The following is a 13357-nucleotide window of genomic DNA, read 5'->3' on the forward strand; positions in this document are numbered from 1 at the left end:
AGCTAAGAAAAATTCAATCCAGGAATGATTTTTTAAGGAAATTACAACTATTTTCCCACCAAACTAGAACAAGTAGGATGTTCATTTGAACTCCTACTTGTTCAATAATTTTAACAACATTACTGGGAATTTCTTTCCATATCTCGCAGATTAATTGCATTATATACCATAAATTGCTGTCCACAATCTTGAAGTCCATTTTTGTTATTACAAGGATAGCCTTTTAAAAAAAGAAATAAACAAGTTGTTCTAGTAAGAACTAATCAGCCTACTTTCCTTTCACTGCCTCTACATTTGGACTACATTTGGTACAAATCGAGGTCCACCAGTTTAGACCACTTGCTCCTCAAATGTTCATGTGTCTGCCATCTTAGATCAGGGTGGATGTCATCATTACAAATTGCACCATTGAGGAGTCCCTGTGTGTCACGCACTACAGCTGTTCCAAATTTGGTTCAAATTGGTTAGACAGTCCTCCGGTTAGTAAACTTGCGCCTCAAAAGTTTATGCTTTCACAATCTTGGATCGGGGTGGGAGACATCATCACAAACTACGCCATTGAGGAGTCCTGATGTGTCCCTACAACTGTACCCGATTTGGTTCATATTGGTCCAGGCACTGCGAAGTTGAGGCAGTGGTGGTAGGGGACACAGGGACACAAACACACAAACAGAATGCCGGGTGATCTCATAAGCCAACTGGAAAGTAGGCTAAAAATGAATGTTTATCTCAGGAAGCTAAATTCTGCATGCTTTACTAAATTCCAAGCTTTTCTTGTGCTTACAGGGAATAAAAACAATACATAAAGCCCTCCTAATACTTCCATACACTGAAAACCATAACTTCATAGTCTGGATAAGGAATACACTGATTAGCTTCCCCATAAGAGATTCCAGCACGAACATAAGAACAGCCCTGCTGGATCAGGCCCGAGGCCTATCTAGTCTAGCATCCTGTTTCACACAGTAGCCCACCAGATGACTCTGGAGAGCCCACAGGCAAGAGGTATGTGAATGCCCTCTCTCCTGCTGTTGCTCCTGTGCAACTGGTATTGAGAGGAATCATGCTACTGAGGCTGGAGATGGCCCACAGCCACCAGACTAGTAGCCATTGATAGACCTGACCTCCATGAATCTGTCTAAGCACTTTTTAAGGACATCCAAACTGGTGGCCATCACCACATCCCATGGCAAAGAATTCCATAGATTAATTGTGCACTTTGTGAAAAAGTACTTCTTCTTGTTGGTCCTAAATCTCCCGACCTTCCGTTTCATGCAGTGACCCCTGGTTCTAGTGCTGTGAAAGATCGAGAAAAATTTCTCTCTGTCCACCCTCTCCACTCCAAGCATAATTTTATACACCTTGATCATGTCTCTCCTTAGTTGCCTCTTTTCCAAGGTAAAGAGCCCCAGATGCTGTAGCCTTGCCTCATAAGGAAGGTGCTCCAGGCCCCTGATCATCTTGGTTGCCCTCTTCTGAACCTTTTCAGGTTCTACAATGTCATCCTTAAGATAGGGTGACCAAAGCTGTACGCAGTACTCCAGATGTGGCTGCACCATAGATTTGTATAAGGTCATTATAATATTAGCATTTTTATTTTCAATCCCCTTCCTAATGATTCCTAGGATGGAATTAGCCTTTTTCACAGCTGCCGCACACTGATTCAACACTTTCAATGAGGTGTCCACTATGACCCCAAGAACTCTCTCTTGGTCAGTCACTGACAGCTCAGATCCCATCAATGCATATGTGAAGTTGGGGTTTTTTGCTCCAATATGCACTTGCTTACATTGAACTGCATTTGCCATTTTGTTGCCTGCTCCCCCAGTTTGGAGAGATCTTTTTGCAGCTCCTCGCAATCTGTTGTGGATTTCACTACTCTAAATAGTTGTGTCATCTGCAAGTTTGGCCACTTCTCTGCCTACCCCAACTTCTAGATCACTTATGAACAAGCTAAAGAGCACTGGTCCTAGGAACGATCTCTGGGGGACCCCACTTCTTACCACTGTGAAAACTCTCCATTTATATCTACCCTTTGTTTCCTGTCCTTCAACCATTTACCGATCCACACATGAACTTGTCCCCTTATCCCATGACTGCTAAGTTTACTTAAGAGCCTTTGGTGGGGAACTTTATCAAAAACTTTTTGGAAGTCCAAGTATACTATGTCAACCAGATCACCTTTATCCACTTGCTTGTTGACTGAGAGTGTCAGTCAAGAAAAGGTTAGTGAGACAAGACTTTCCCTTGCAGAAGTCATGCTGGTTCCCTTTCAGCAAGGCCTTTTCTTCTAAATATTTTAACAATTTTGTCCTTAAGTATGCTTTCCCTCTATTTACCCAGCACCAAAGTTAAGCTGACCAGTGTGAAATTTCCTGAATACCCCTGGATCCCTTTTTGAAAATAGGAATCACATTGGATACTTTCCAGTTCTCAGGTACAGAGCCTGATTGTAGGGACAAGTTACATATTTTTGCTAGGAGATCAGCATTTTCACATTTGATTTCCTTCAGAATTCTTGAGTAGATGCCATATGGCCCTGGAGATTTGTTAATGTTTAGTTTTTCAGGACAGTTTAGCACACCTTCCCTTGTCACCTCAAAATGGCCCAGTTCTTCAGCCGCTAAACCTGAAAAGCTCATTTCCGGAGCGGGTATATGGTCAGTATCCTCCGCCATGAAGACAGATGCAAAGCACTTATTCCGCTTCTCTGCAGTTTCCTTATCCTCAATAATCCCTTTCACACTCTCATCATCTAAGGGGCCAACCACCTCCCTGGTGGGTTTTCTACTTCTGGTATATTTAAAGAAGTTTTTGTTTTTCCCTTGACACTCCTAGCTCTATGCTCCTAAAACTCTCTTTTTGCATCCCTTATTGTGTCCTTGCATTTCTTTTGCCAGAGTTTGTTCCTTCCTGTTCTCTTCATTTGGGCAGGACTTCCATTTTCTGAAGGAAGTCTTCCTCCCTTGTACAGCTTCCCTGACTCTACTTGTTAACTATGCTGGCATCCTCCTGAAATTGATGGTACCTTTCCTCCTTCATGGTATACATTCCAATTGTGCTTCTAGTACTGTGGTTTTAAATAAAAGTTCCATGCTTTCTGGAGTTATTTGACCCTCCTGACTTTTACCAGTCCCCTTGTTTTTGAGAAGTTTCCTCTTCTGAAGTCCAACACATTTGTGTTGGGCTTCCTTGACAATTCTCCACCTGCAAATATGCTGAAATGGATCACACTATGGTCACTGCCACCTAATGGTTCTGCAACTCGGACATCTCGTACCAAGTCCTGGGCACCAATCAGGATTAAGTCCCAGGTCACCATTTCTCTGGTTTGTTCTGCAACTAACTGTTCTAAGGCACAGTAATTTAGCATATTTAGGCCTCTGCCCTGTCTCTCTTTGACACCTCTCTTATTTGCTTCTCCAACTCCAGGTTACTCTCAGTGTTATGATCCAGAAAGCAATAGCATGTTCCTAGTAACACATTTCGTTTCAGTCCTCGTAATGTTACCCATAATGATTCTGTGAAGGACTCCTGTCCACCTAGTTTTTGTAGCTTATCTGAAACTATCCCTTCTTTGATGTATAGTGCTACTCCTCCCCCAATCCTCCCCTCTCTGCTCCCTCTGTAAATTTTATACCCAGGAATAACCATATTCACTGGTTCTCACCATTCTACCAAGCTTCCGTTACACCCTTTATATCTATGTTTTCATTAGTAAACAAGAACTCCAGCTCACCCATCTTAGCTTGGAGGCTTCTGGCATTGGTACATAGACACCTATACATCGAGTCCCTCACCTGGCGTTGGTGTGTGCTATCCCCCTTACCATCATTTGACCTATTTGGCAAGCTGTCATGTGTTTCCTTCTGCTCAACTCCTGGCTGTACTCTGTCCCCTTCTGGTTTATCTGAAACACGTGCACCTTCATACCTTAGGGAATTTTGCTGTCCAAACCAGATACTACCAAGTTGCTGTCAGCAATCTTTCAGGCCTCATTTTAAAAGGTGCTCTGCAACCTTCTTGATTTAAAATGCCAGCAGTCTGGTTCTATCTTGGTTCAAGTGGAGCCCGTTCCTTTAGTACAGGCTTCATTTCCCCAAAAATGTATCCCAGTGCCTAACAAATCTAAACCCCTCCTCCCGGAACCTCCCATCAGCTCCGCCTGTCTTGCTGGCAGAGATAAAAAACAACACCATGCATTCTTTTCTTTCTGAAGATAGAGAGAAATCTAAGCACTGGAAAAACTAACATGTGAAGTACTCCTAAGAATTATCCCTGTATGTTCTTCTACACATCACTTTTCATTGTTAATTTAAAGTTGTACTATTAACTTTTCTTCAGGCTATGACATTTTTTCTACCCTGATTTACAGTACTTACATTATCAAATCCTCCAAGCTTATGTACAAGTCTGAATAATTTGAAGAGATTCAGGTTTCTGTATCCAAGTACAGGTCGTTTATTAATAGAAGTCCCTGTGAAAGAAAGTATTTTGAAATGTGTGGCTTTTTATATTAGCAAGGATAACTCCTCGTATTTTGAAGTCAATGCATATAAATCAATTCAGCATTTCAATCCCATATAGCTCAATCTTATGCATCTTTACTTAAGAGAAAATCCAAAAATGTGTAGTGATACTTACTCTATGGTAAATATAGATAGAACCACAACCCTATTTTCCTAATTAACAGTCGCATACCAGAGTTCAAAATAATACAGGGTAATTGGCACCCGACCATGTGAGGAAAAACTGACAGGAAAAGGGTTAAATCTGCAGATCAGAGGCTGCTGGAAACCATCACAGAAGTCATTTCCAGCTGCCATTTTGTGAATTGGAGCCATTTGGTGGCTTGTTTTATTGGGGGAAAAGATCTAAAAATTGTGATTTTTTTGCACACACAAAAAATCCCTGGATTTTGGTGCTTCGGGGGAGCATTGCTGGAGTGCTGGAGCCCCACGGAACATGGTAGGGAATTTATTTTAATATTCCCTGCCGTTCCAAATTTAGCTTTTAGAAAATTCATTTTCAAATACATGTGAATTTCTAAAGTTGCAAAAGTAGTGTAAAGTCATTAGCAGAACTTATTCAGGAATATTTATCTGATGTAAAGTATTTGCAAAACCAAGATAAAATAATTTATCATCTCTTTTTGAAAAAGTTGGAAATGGACGCATAACCAGATCACCTGCGGGTGAGAGGGAAGAACTGGCAGACTGGGGGTAAGCATGGAGGAAGTTGTTTGGACAAACACCCATTGCATTCTGAGGCATTTGTTAGGGTGGAAGGCATTTCCACTACACTTAATGTGTGTGTCTTCACTGTGAGTGCTCACTATTTGGGGTACATCAGTTTCATAAAAATCTGAAGAAGAAGAAGAAGAAGAAGAAGAAGAAGAAGAAGAAGAAGAAGAAGAAGAAGAAGAAGAAGAAGAAATTGAAGGGGGCAAAACAACAACAACCCTGAAACTACCCCAATGTAGTTCAATGGAGTGGAATATTTGTGGACTCATAGGGCAGTTAACAGACAGAAATCAGGTAGACAGAGCTAATGGAACTAGTGTTGAGGAGGGGAGAAGGAGGGCTTGAATAAAAAGAATGGAAAATTTATCAGCTTGAAGAACACTACCTTAAGTCAGTCACAATACTGCTCCCCGCTGCTGCACTTCACGGTAAAATGGGGGCCGAGTTGTGCACCCAGCCCCATAAATGGGCATGGGGGGTGCCATTTTGTTCCCCTGGCACATGATGGTGGCTGGCCAACAGGAGTGGGGGAGCGGCTGCAAAAGCAGCCAGCTCCCTTTACTGATGTTCAGTTGCTCTGGGGCAAGGCAAGCTAGCTGTTTGCTGCCTAAGAAGGGAGCCACTGAATGGAGGGTGACCTGGCTCTGGTCAGCTGCCTCTGCTGGTAGCTGCTACGGAGCTGCTACTTCACTTTGAGATTCTCCTATTACTGGGCTCTTCACCCATAAAATAAAAATCTAGTAATTTTTTTTTTAAGGGGAGATTATACCAAATTTTTTTTAAAGTGATAATTAATTTGGAGACTGCACTTCATTCAGATGATGATGATGATGATTATTATTATTTCTTGTTTACACAGTCAGACAGGTGTTATTGACTGGTTTGTTTTATCCAGACATCGAGTCCTTCCCAAGGACCTGGGATGGCTGAATTTTATCATCAATACTGTTGGTTATTATAGATATCGTCGCAAAATATAGGCTGTTCCCAGTAAAGTTGCTTTTTGTAATTGGCTGATGGTGATTTCTGTGGCCCCTATGGTGTTGAGGTGCTCTTCAAGTTGTTTTGGAATTGCACCTAGGGTGCCAATTACCACTGGGATTATTTTGGTCTTTTTCTGCCACAGCCTTTCAATTTCAATTTGTTGATGTTTGTATTTTGTGATCTTTTTGATTTCTTTTTCTTCTATTCTGCTATCCCCTGGTATTGCTATGTCGATTATTTTGACTTGTTTTTCTTTCTTCTCAACTACAGTGATATCTGGTGTATTGTGTGGCAGATGTTTGTCTGTTTGTAGTCGGAAGTCCCATAATATTTTTGCATCTTCATTTTCTTCAACTTTTTCAATTTTATGGTCCCACCAATTTTTGGCTACAGGTAGCTTGTATTTTTTGTAGATGTTCCAGTGTATCATCCCTGCTACTTTGTCATGCCTTTGTTTGTAGTCAGTCTGTGCGATCTTTTTACAACAGCTGATTAGGTGGTCCACTGTTTCATCTGCTTCTTTACAAAGGCGGCACTTGCTGTTTGGGGTTGATTTTTCTACTCTTGCTCTTATTGCATTTGTTCTTAGTGCCTGTTCTTGTGCAGCCAGTATTAAACCCTCTGTTTCTTTCTTCAAGTTGCCATTCTTAAGCCATTGCCAGGTCTTGGTGATGTCTGATTTTCCACTTATATTGTGCAAATATTGACCATGCAGTGGCTTATTTTTCCATTTTTCTGCTCGGTTCTTGACTTGTTCTTTCTTGTAGGCCTGCTTTCTTTCATTAGTGTTGAATAGTTTCGCATTATTGACCATTTGAAGTGCATCTTCTTCACTGTCCTTGATATATTTTTCAAGGCCTCTTTTCTCCTCCTCTACTGTTTGATGGACTTGCAGCATTCCTCTTCCACCTGAGCTGCGAGGGAGGTAGAGCCTATCTACATCACTGCGGGGGTGCAGAGCATGATTGATGGTCATGATTTTCCTGGTCTTACGATCTAGCGTCTCTAGCTCTGCCTGGGTCCAGTCTATTATTCCTGCAGTGTATCTGATAACAGGTATAGCCCAGGTGTTTATGGCTTGTATCATGTTCCCGCCATTGAGTTTGGACTTGAGGATTTTTCTAACTCTCCTGTTGTATTCACTTCCAATTTTTCTTTTAACTTCAGTGTGTGCGATGTTATCAGCCTGGAGAATGCCCAAGTATTTGTAAGGTTCTTTCTCTTCCAGGTTCTTGATCTTGCTTCCATTGGGCAGTTCTATTCCTTCTGTTTTTCTTATTTTCCCTCTGTTCATTATTAATGCAGCACACTTGTATAGTCCAAACTCCATTGCTATATCGCTACTGAATATACAGACAGTGTTTAGCAGTGATTTGATTTCTGACTGGGACTTTCCATACAACTTCAGATCATCCATGTACAGCAGATGGTTGATTTTACTTGATGTTTTAGATGTTTGGTATCCGAGGCCTGTTTTGTTTAGTATTTGTGAAAGTGGGGTCATGGCGATTACAAACAACAGAGGGGATAGTGAGTCCCCTTGGAAAATGCCTCTTCTAATGCTAACCTGTCCAAGTGTCTCGCCATTGATTGTTAACTGTGTACTCCACATGCTCATTGCTTTTTAAATAAATATCTGAATGTTTTTGCTGACACCAGTTGTTTCTAAACATTTTAGTATCCATGTGTTGTTTGTTGTTGTTGTTGTTGTTGTTATTATTATTATTATTTTGATTTCTATTTTGCACTTCATTCATGATAATTAATGATCCAGTGGTAATTAATTAATAACTGTATCACTGAATAATAAGGCGGTGATTGGGGTTATGGCTCCTTAAAAAGGCCCTGGTAAATCTAAAGGCAAAGGGAAGGCGCCTGCTTCTAAACATCCAATTCGCCAACCTATTGAGCCTCCAGGTCACATTTTGTCTCGATTAGATGCCTTGGAGACTAGTAAGAAGGTTACCGGTGGGGAGACTCTAGGTACACATGCTAAAATGGTTTCTAAATCTTCAGGACAGGCTGATAAGTGGCTGCAACTTTTGCACTCCACTGAGGCCAGGCTTGATGTCTTGGAGAAAAATTCTGGTGAGGGGATTGCAGTTGTTAACCCGCCCCCGCACGCAGGCTCTTCTTGCCATAACACTCCTGATGCTGATATTGGTCCCTTAGGCGAGTACGATATAAGTGAAGCCTATCCGCCCTGGGCTGGACATTTATCTTGTGTTTGGGGAAGTACACCTGTTTGGCCTTCTGGCCCTGGCTTTTCCCCAGCTCCTTGGATGGACACTACACCTTTGCCTGTTGGCAGTAGTGCTGACACAGCTGAAACAGTTACGCCTAGGACCCGGCTAACACCGAGGGAACATAAGTGGATGAGGACTGATAAACCATCAGAACTTAGATCTGGGTTGCAGAGTCCCAAGTCTGGAGAGGGTGCTACTGATGACAGAATTGAGTTTTACCCTTATGGAAATCTATCCCCTTTAGGGGATCATTTGTTACTTTCCACTAAAGAAAAGATCTGGAAAAACGAATATGTGGACATTTTTTCCTTTTTGTATCAGGAAACTGAGCCCAGTGAGGGTGATAAGATTGACGCCAGGGATAAGAGAAAATTTAAAGTTAAATCAGTGGACTGTAATTGGTCAAACTGGCTAGTAGGGTATATGGGGGTAGTTTTACAAAGTCAACCAGCTCGGGTTGCTTCCATGATAAAATATTTGGATATAATCATGAGTTCTCTGAATTTAGGGGGCCTGCTTGGGCCTGCTATGATGACTATTTTTGGTGTTGTTCTGCCTTGGACCCTTCCCTTCCCTGGGATTGCCCCCAACCATCACTTTGGTTGAGAATCATGACTCCTAACAGGTAAGTAAGTTTGTCCTGCATCAAAACTACTCGGGCCTTTTACAGTGTTGGGAGGTGGATCTAGTGGGGCAAGGGGTTGAGTTGGTTATTTGTCAGGCTAAAACTGACTGGCAGGGTAGAGGGTCATAATAAATCTTTCCCTACTACTGAATTTTTATATCCTGTGTTGGCATTGACTGCCTATCTTAGGGTGCGTGGGGATGGGCAGGGTCCTCCTTTTTGTTATGTTGGGATGCTTTATGGAAACAGATCTTAATCCTGCTGAATTTGGCACTCATTCAATTCAAATCAGTGCTGCATCTTCTGCAGCTGTGGTAGGGATGCCTGCCGATTTGGATGCTCTGTGCTGGTGCTCATCAGCATGTCATCGGTATATTCGACCACTACGCTGTTAAACAATGAGGTGGATTGTTTAAAGGATATGCTAATTTGTTTTTGTTTTTCAGATTTCAGCATAAGTCATCTCCTGCTCATGCTAATCTAGGGCCATAGTTCTGGGTCAGTTGTTGAGCTTGTCAGACCATCATAGGCACACAGTTGTGTCTTGCTGGTGGACTGGTGGACGTGTCTTGGAATGACATGCCCCTCCTTGATGCATATATTGCCACGTGTGGAACTCTGGGATCTCCTCATATTTACATTGGTGGGGCCAATGGGGAATTGAATGTTTCAATAATGCCCTGAGGGAGGTTAACCGGGGGATTGGTCAGGCTGTGTAGAATGGGTGGTCGGGTGATTCCACTTCCCGACTTCTGGGCCCACAATAGTGTTTTGTACCAGGGTGATGGAGTACATTTGTTTGACCGGAGGAACGATTTGTTCTTCCGGGACCTGCAACAAAGTGTCCATAAAGCTTTAGAAGGGTAGGGTAAGCGGGGCTAAACTGAAGTTTGCCCTGCTCCTATGGCAAGTGAGTGAGGGCTGGGGTAGGTTGTCTTGTATTGGTGTTTGACTGGAGGACTAATTTAGGTGAGTGGGAAACCAAGGAACTGTCCATGTGGGTTTTGCAGCCCCTGGGCTGGGATCTGCACATACTCAGAGGTTGGTTGGGCCCACCACTCAGTGTTTTGCAGCCTGGGTGGGGTGGGGCAGGCTGGTCTCCCTTCAGCGGGGATAAAACCCCGTGGTTGTGACAATGTCCAGACCTAGTGCCAGGCTGAATCAACACCCAGTCCTTCACCCTGCTGTGGGCAGTCCTCCTTATGAGGCTGATCCATATGGGTGGTACCTGCAATCTATTTAGTATGTTCCTCATTGCACATTATTTGTAAATTTAATTAATAAAGTGGTCCTAGTTTCTTCAGTCACACAAGTCCTGTTGTTATTGGGGCCTGGGTGTGCAACTCCTCCTGCTTCTGAGGGGGGAAAGTGCCTATACCCTTCATCATGCTCAGGCACAGGTTCAGGTAACACATGCACAGCAGTGTATACTGTAACATTTTGTTGCGGGTCCATACTTGTTCATATTTATTTAAAATGATTTCAATCTGTCCTAAGACTAACAGACATTTAAACAAATTTATTTATGATCAGAAAATACTGAAGCAAATATTTGTTCTACAGTAATTATCTTCAGTCTTGAACAGCTGTAAACTACTAAGCTGAATACAGTCCATCAGCCTTATATGGCAGCCACCTGGGGGTCGACATGGCTCCTGTTTTTGCTGCCTGTCTGGGATTGCAAAACAAAACAAAAGTAATCCTGGGGTGATGGTAAGTACTTGGCGGGCCACAACACATTGTTAGTTTAACTTGGTAGGTCACAAATTGTGTCGGCCTGGATATTATATTTGTACATAGGTACACGCAAAATCAGTTTAATATACAGATAAGACAGTAGGTCATGTACAGTCATTTAATTTTAATTTGAAAAAGGCCTGCATTTCATCAGCTATGAATGCTTTGTTAAAAAACGTGTTGGTTTTTTTAAGGAACAGCTTTTGGTTGGTATTTATAAAAAACAGCAAGAAACATGTTTTCAGAACTGCACAACATTTTTCTATAGTAAAACATATCATAAAGTAAAAATAACAAATATACTCACCTCTGTCTTCCATGAATTTATACAGCTGTTGTAAAAAGTTCTCTCTTTCCTCTGGAAAAGGTTCTATTTCTTCCTAATTAATGGAATAAGGAAAGAAAATGTATAACTTATTCTGCTAACAATCATACTTTCATTTAGTACATTTTAACAAAATTTACATTTTAAAAGCAAGCCTTACAATCCTATAGAATGCTACAAATAATATGTTGGTTGTAAAAGTACATTTCATTTCCTACTTATTTAAGGCTGCATTCTCACAACCATGTTAATCATGATTAAATGGGATTGACTGACATCAGTGTGAACCTGTGCATGGTGGGAGTCTTGGCCAAGTTCTGAGGCGTTAACCAGGTCATTTGATCTAGGATCAAATATGGGCGAGTCATCTGCCCAGATGCCAACCAGGATCTATTAATTGCAAGAAGCTCTCTCTGATCCTGGCTACATGCAAGCGCTATGCTCTCACCTGCACACACCCCATAGATGCTTGTGCCCAGAGTGGACCATGACTACTGATGCTCTAACCTCCTGCCTGTACTCCATGGCCACACAACCAGAACTTCAGCTGCACCCTGCCTGGCAATACACCACATAAACCATACCTACATGCCCCACCAACACCTGCCTCCACAACCCCACACTTTCTCTTAAAGGGACACCAACACAGGTCCCAGCCAGCCACAGTGCCAGCACACAGACAGGTTGAGAGTGCACTTGTGTTTGGGATACCTCTGCTACTTGTGTTTGGGATACCTACTGCTACTGCTACCTACTACACACCTGTACATTTCCAGGTTAATAAAAGCAAGGTGTCAATATGCCATAGAGCTGTTTGTCACTTTTCTTCTTTCAGCAGAGTACCTCTTATTCAGTGTGGTCACAGATCAGCAGCTCAGTCTCTGCTGGGGACAACGGCCCACTCCACTGTGGCTCAAAGCCAATGTTTGTCCAAGACGTCTGGCCAAAAGTGGGGAAAGATGGGTATATGGGAGGATGGGTTCTGAGGACAGTCACAACAGCAGTGAAGCACTGCTATGTGGAGGCAGCAGTAGGGATGGATGCAACAAGGTGACCTGGATCCATGGTCTGGATTGGGGGGTGGGGGTGGGGTCGTATGGTAGCTACTGCATATGGTGAGTGTGTTAGTTCTATCTTTCACCAGTGGAAGTAGCGGGGGCAAACCCCCTCTAAAAACTGTACTCCCCATTGTGGCACTGAGGACAGCATTACTCAGTCAGAGGATAATTAATTTTGCCAGATCAGGGAGGAGATGCCAAGTTGATAATGAGGGGTAAGCCAGTCCTTCCTGGTAAGCCAGTCAGAGAGCAACAGGTTCCTAAGGGGTATGCCATTCCCCTACTTCCTGCTAGCTGCCTAGATCACAGTGTGCAGCTGCAGGGAACGGTTCCTCCCTGTCTTTCCTTCCCCAGGAGGCACACCTGCCCACTGCATTACAGTGACAGGCACTATTACAGCGATAGGCACCGCAGACGGTGCTGTTTAAAATGCTCTGGCGTCCACTGAACTGCCAAAATCCAACCCCGGGATTCAGGCTGGACTGATTGCAAAGCTTGCCTGTCAGTCTAATCCAGCCCCTTTCCATGTGCCTGCACTCCCTCCCCCACACTCACAGGTGTAATCCGGGGTCAGTCGGGTTGTGACCCAAGTGATCTCCCTGTGGCAGGGAAGGGGTCACTGCACCTGGCACTCACTTTGGTGGCAACTGCACCTCCACGGTGGAGTCGAGTGTTGGCAAAGCTCTCCAGAGACTGCCAAAAGCGGCTGAGTGTGCTTGGACCTGCTGCAGCCACCCACTCTGGCATTGGGGCCAATGGAAACATGGCTGGTGATTTCAGTGTGAGGGCAGTGAAAGGGCTAACAGGATTCCATCCAGGTCCTAGAAGCTAATGGCCGTCATGGCCTGCTCTCCCAGAGCTGCTAAGCAGGATCGTGTGGGGGTCGCACTGCAGCAACCTGGCAGCAAAACTGATAATCTGCTGGGTGCACCCACCAATCCTGGCTAACCTCTGGAGGCAGAAAAGTGGTCATGTGAACACAGCCTAAACCATTCACCCATTGTCATGTATACCGTATTGTAATATGGTCACAAAGCCATGAGATGGTATAGAATACTTGGCAAATAAATGCATATGTACATAAATACTTAACATGCTATTTATCAAAGTTAACTGAGATGTATCAGTAATTTGATTAC

General features: G+C 43.1%; 1 protein-coding gene across 3 annotated transcripts in view; it reads right to left on the reverse strand.

Moving 5' to 3' along the window:
- The window catches only part of ARID4B (AT-rich interaction domain 4B), a 198303-nt gene that overhangs the window by 66967 nt on the left and 117979 nt on the right, over positions 1-13357 (reverse strand). For 2 of the 3 annotated variants that reach the window (XM_053299573.1, XM_053299591.1), the window contains exons 12-13: positions 11143-11215; positions 4383-4477 (exon numbers count right to left, since the gene is read on the reverse strand). In XM_053299573.1, the coding sequence (XP_053155548.1) occupies positions 4383-4477; positions 11143-11215 (168 nt within the window). The remainder of the gene's footprint in view (positions 1-4382; positions 4478-11142; positions 11216-13357) is intronic. The other variant, XM_053299581.1, reaches the window with a different exon arrangement.

Source organism: Hemicordylus capensis, chromosome 1, assembly GCF_027244095.1.
Source record: "Hemicordylus capensis ecotype Gifberg chromosome 1, rHemCap1.1.pri, whole genome shotgun sequence".
Lineage (NCBI taxonomy): Eukaryota > Metazoa > Chordata > Lepidosauria > Squamata > Cordylidae > Hemicordylus > Hemicordylus capensis.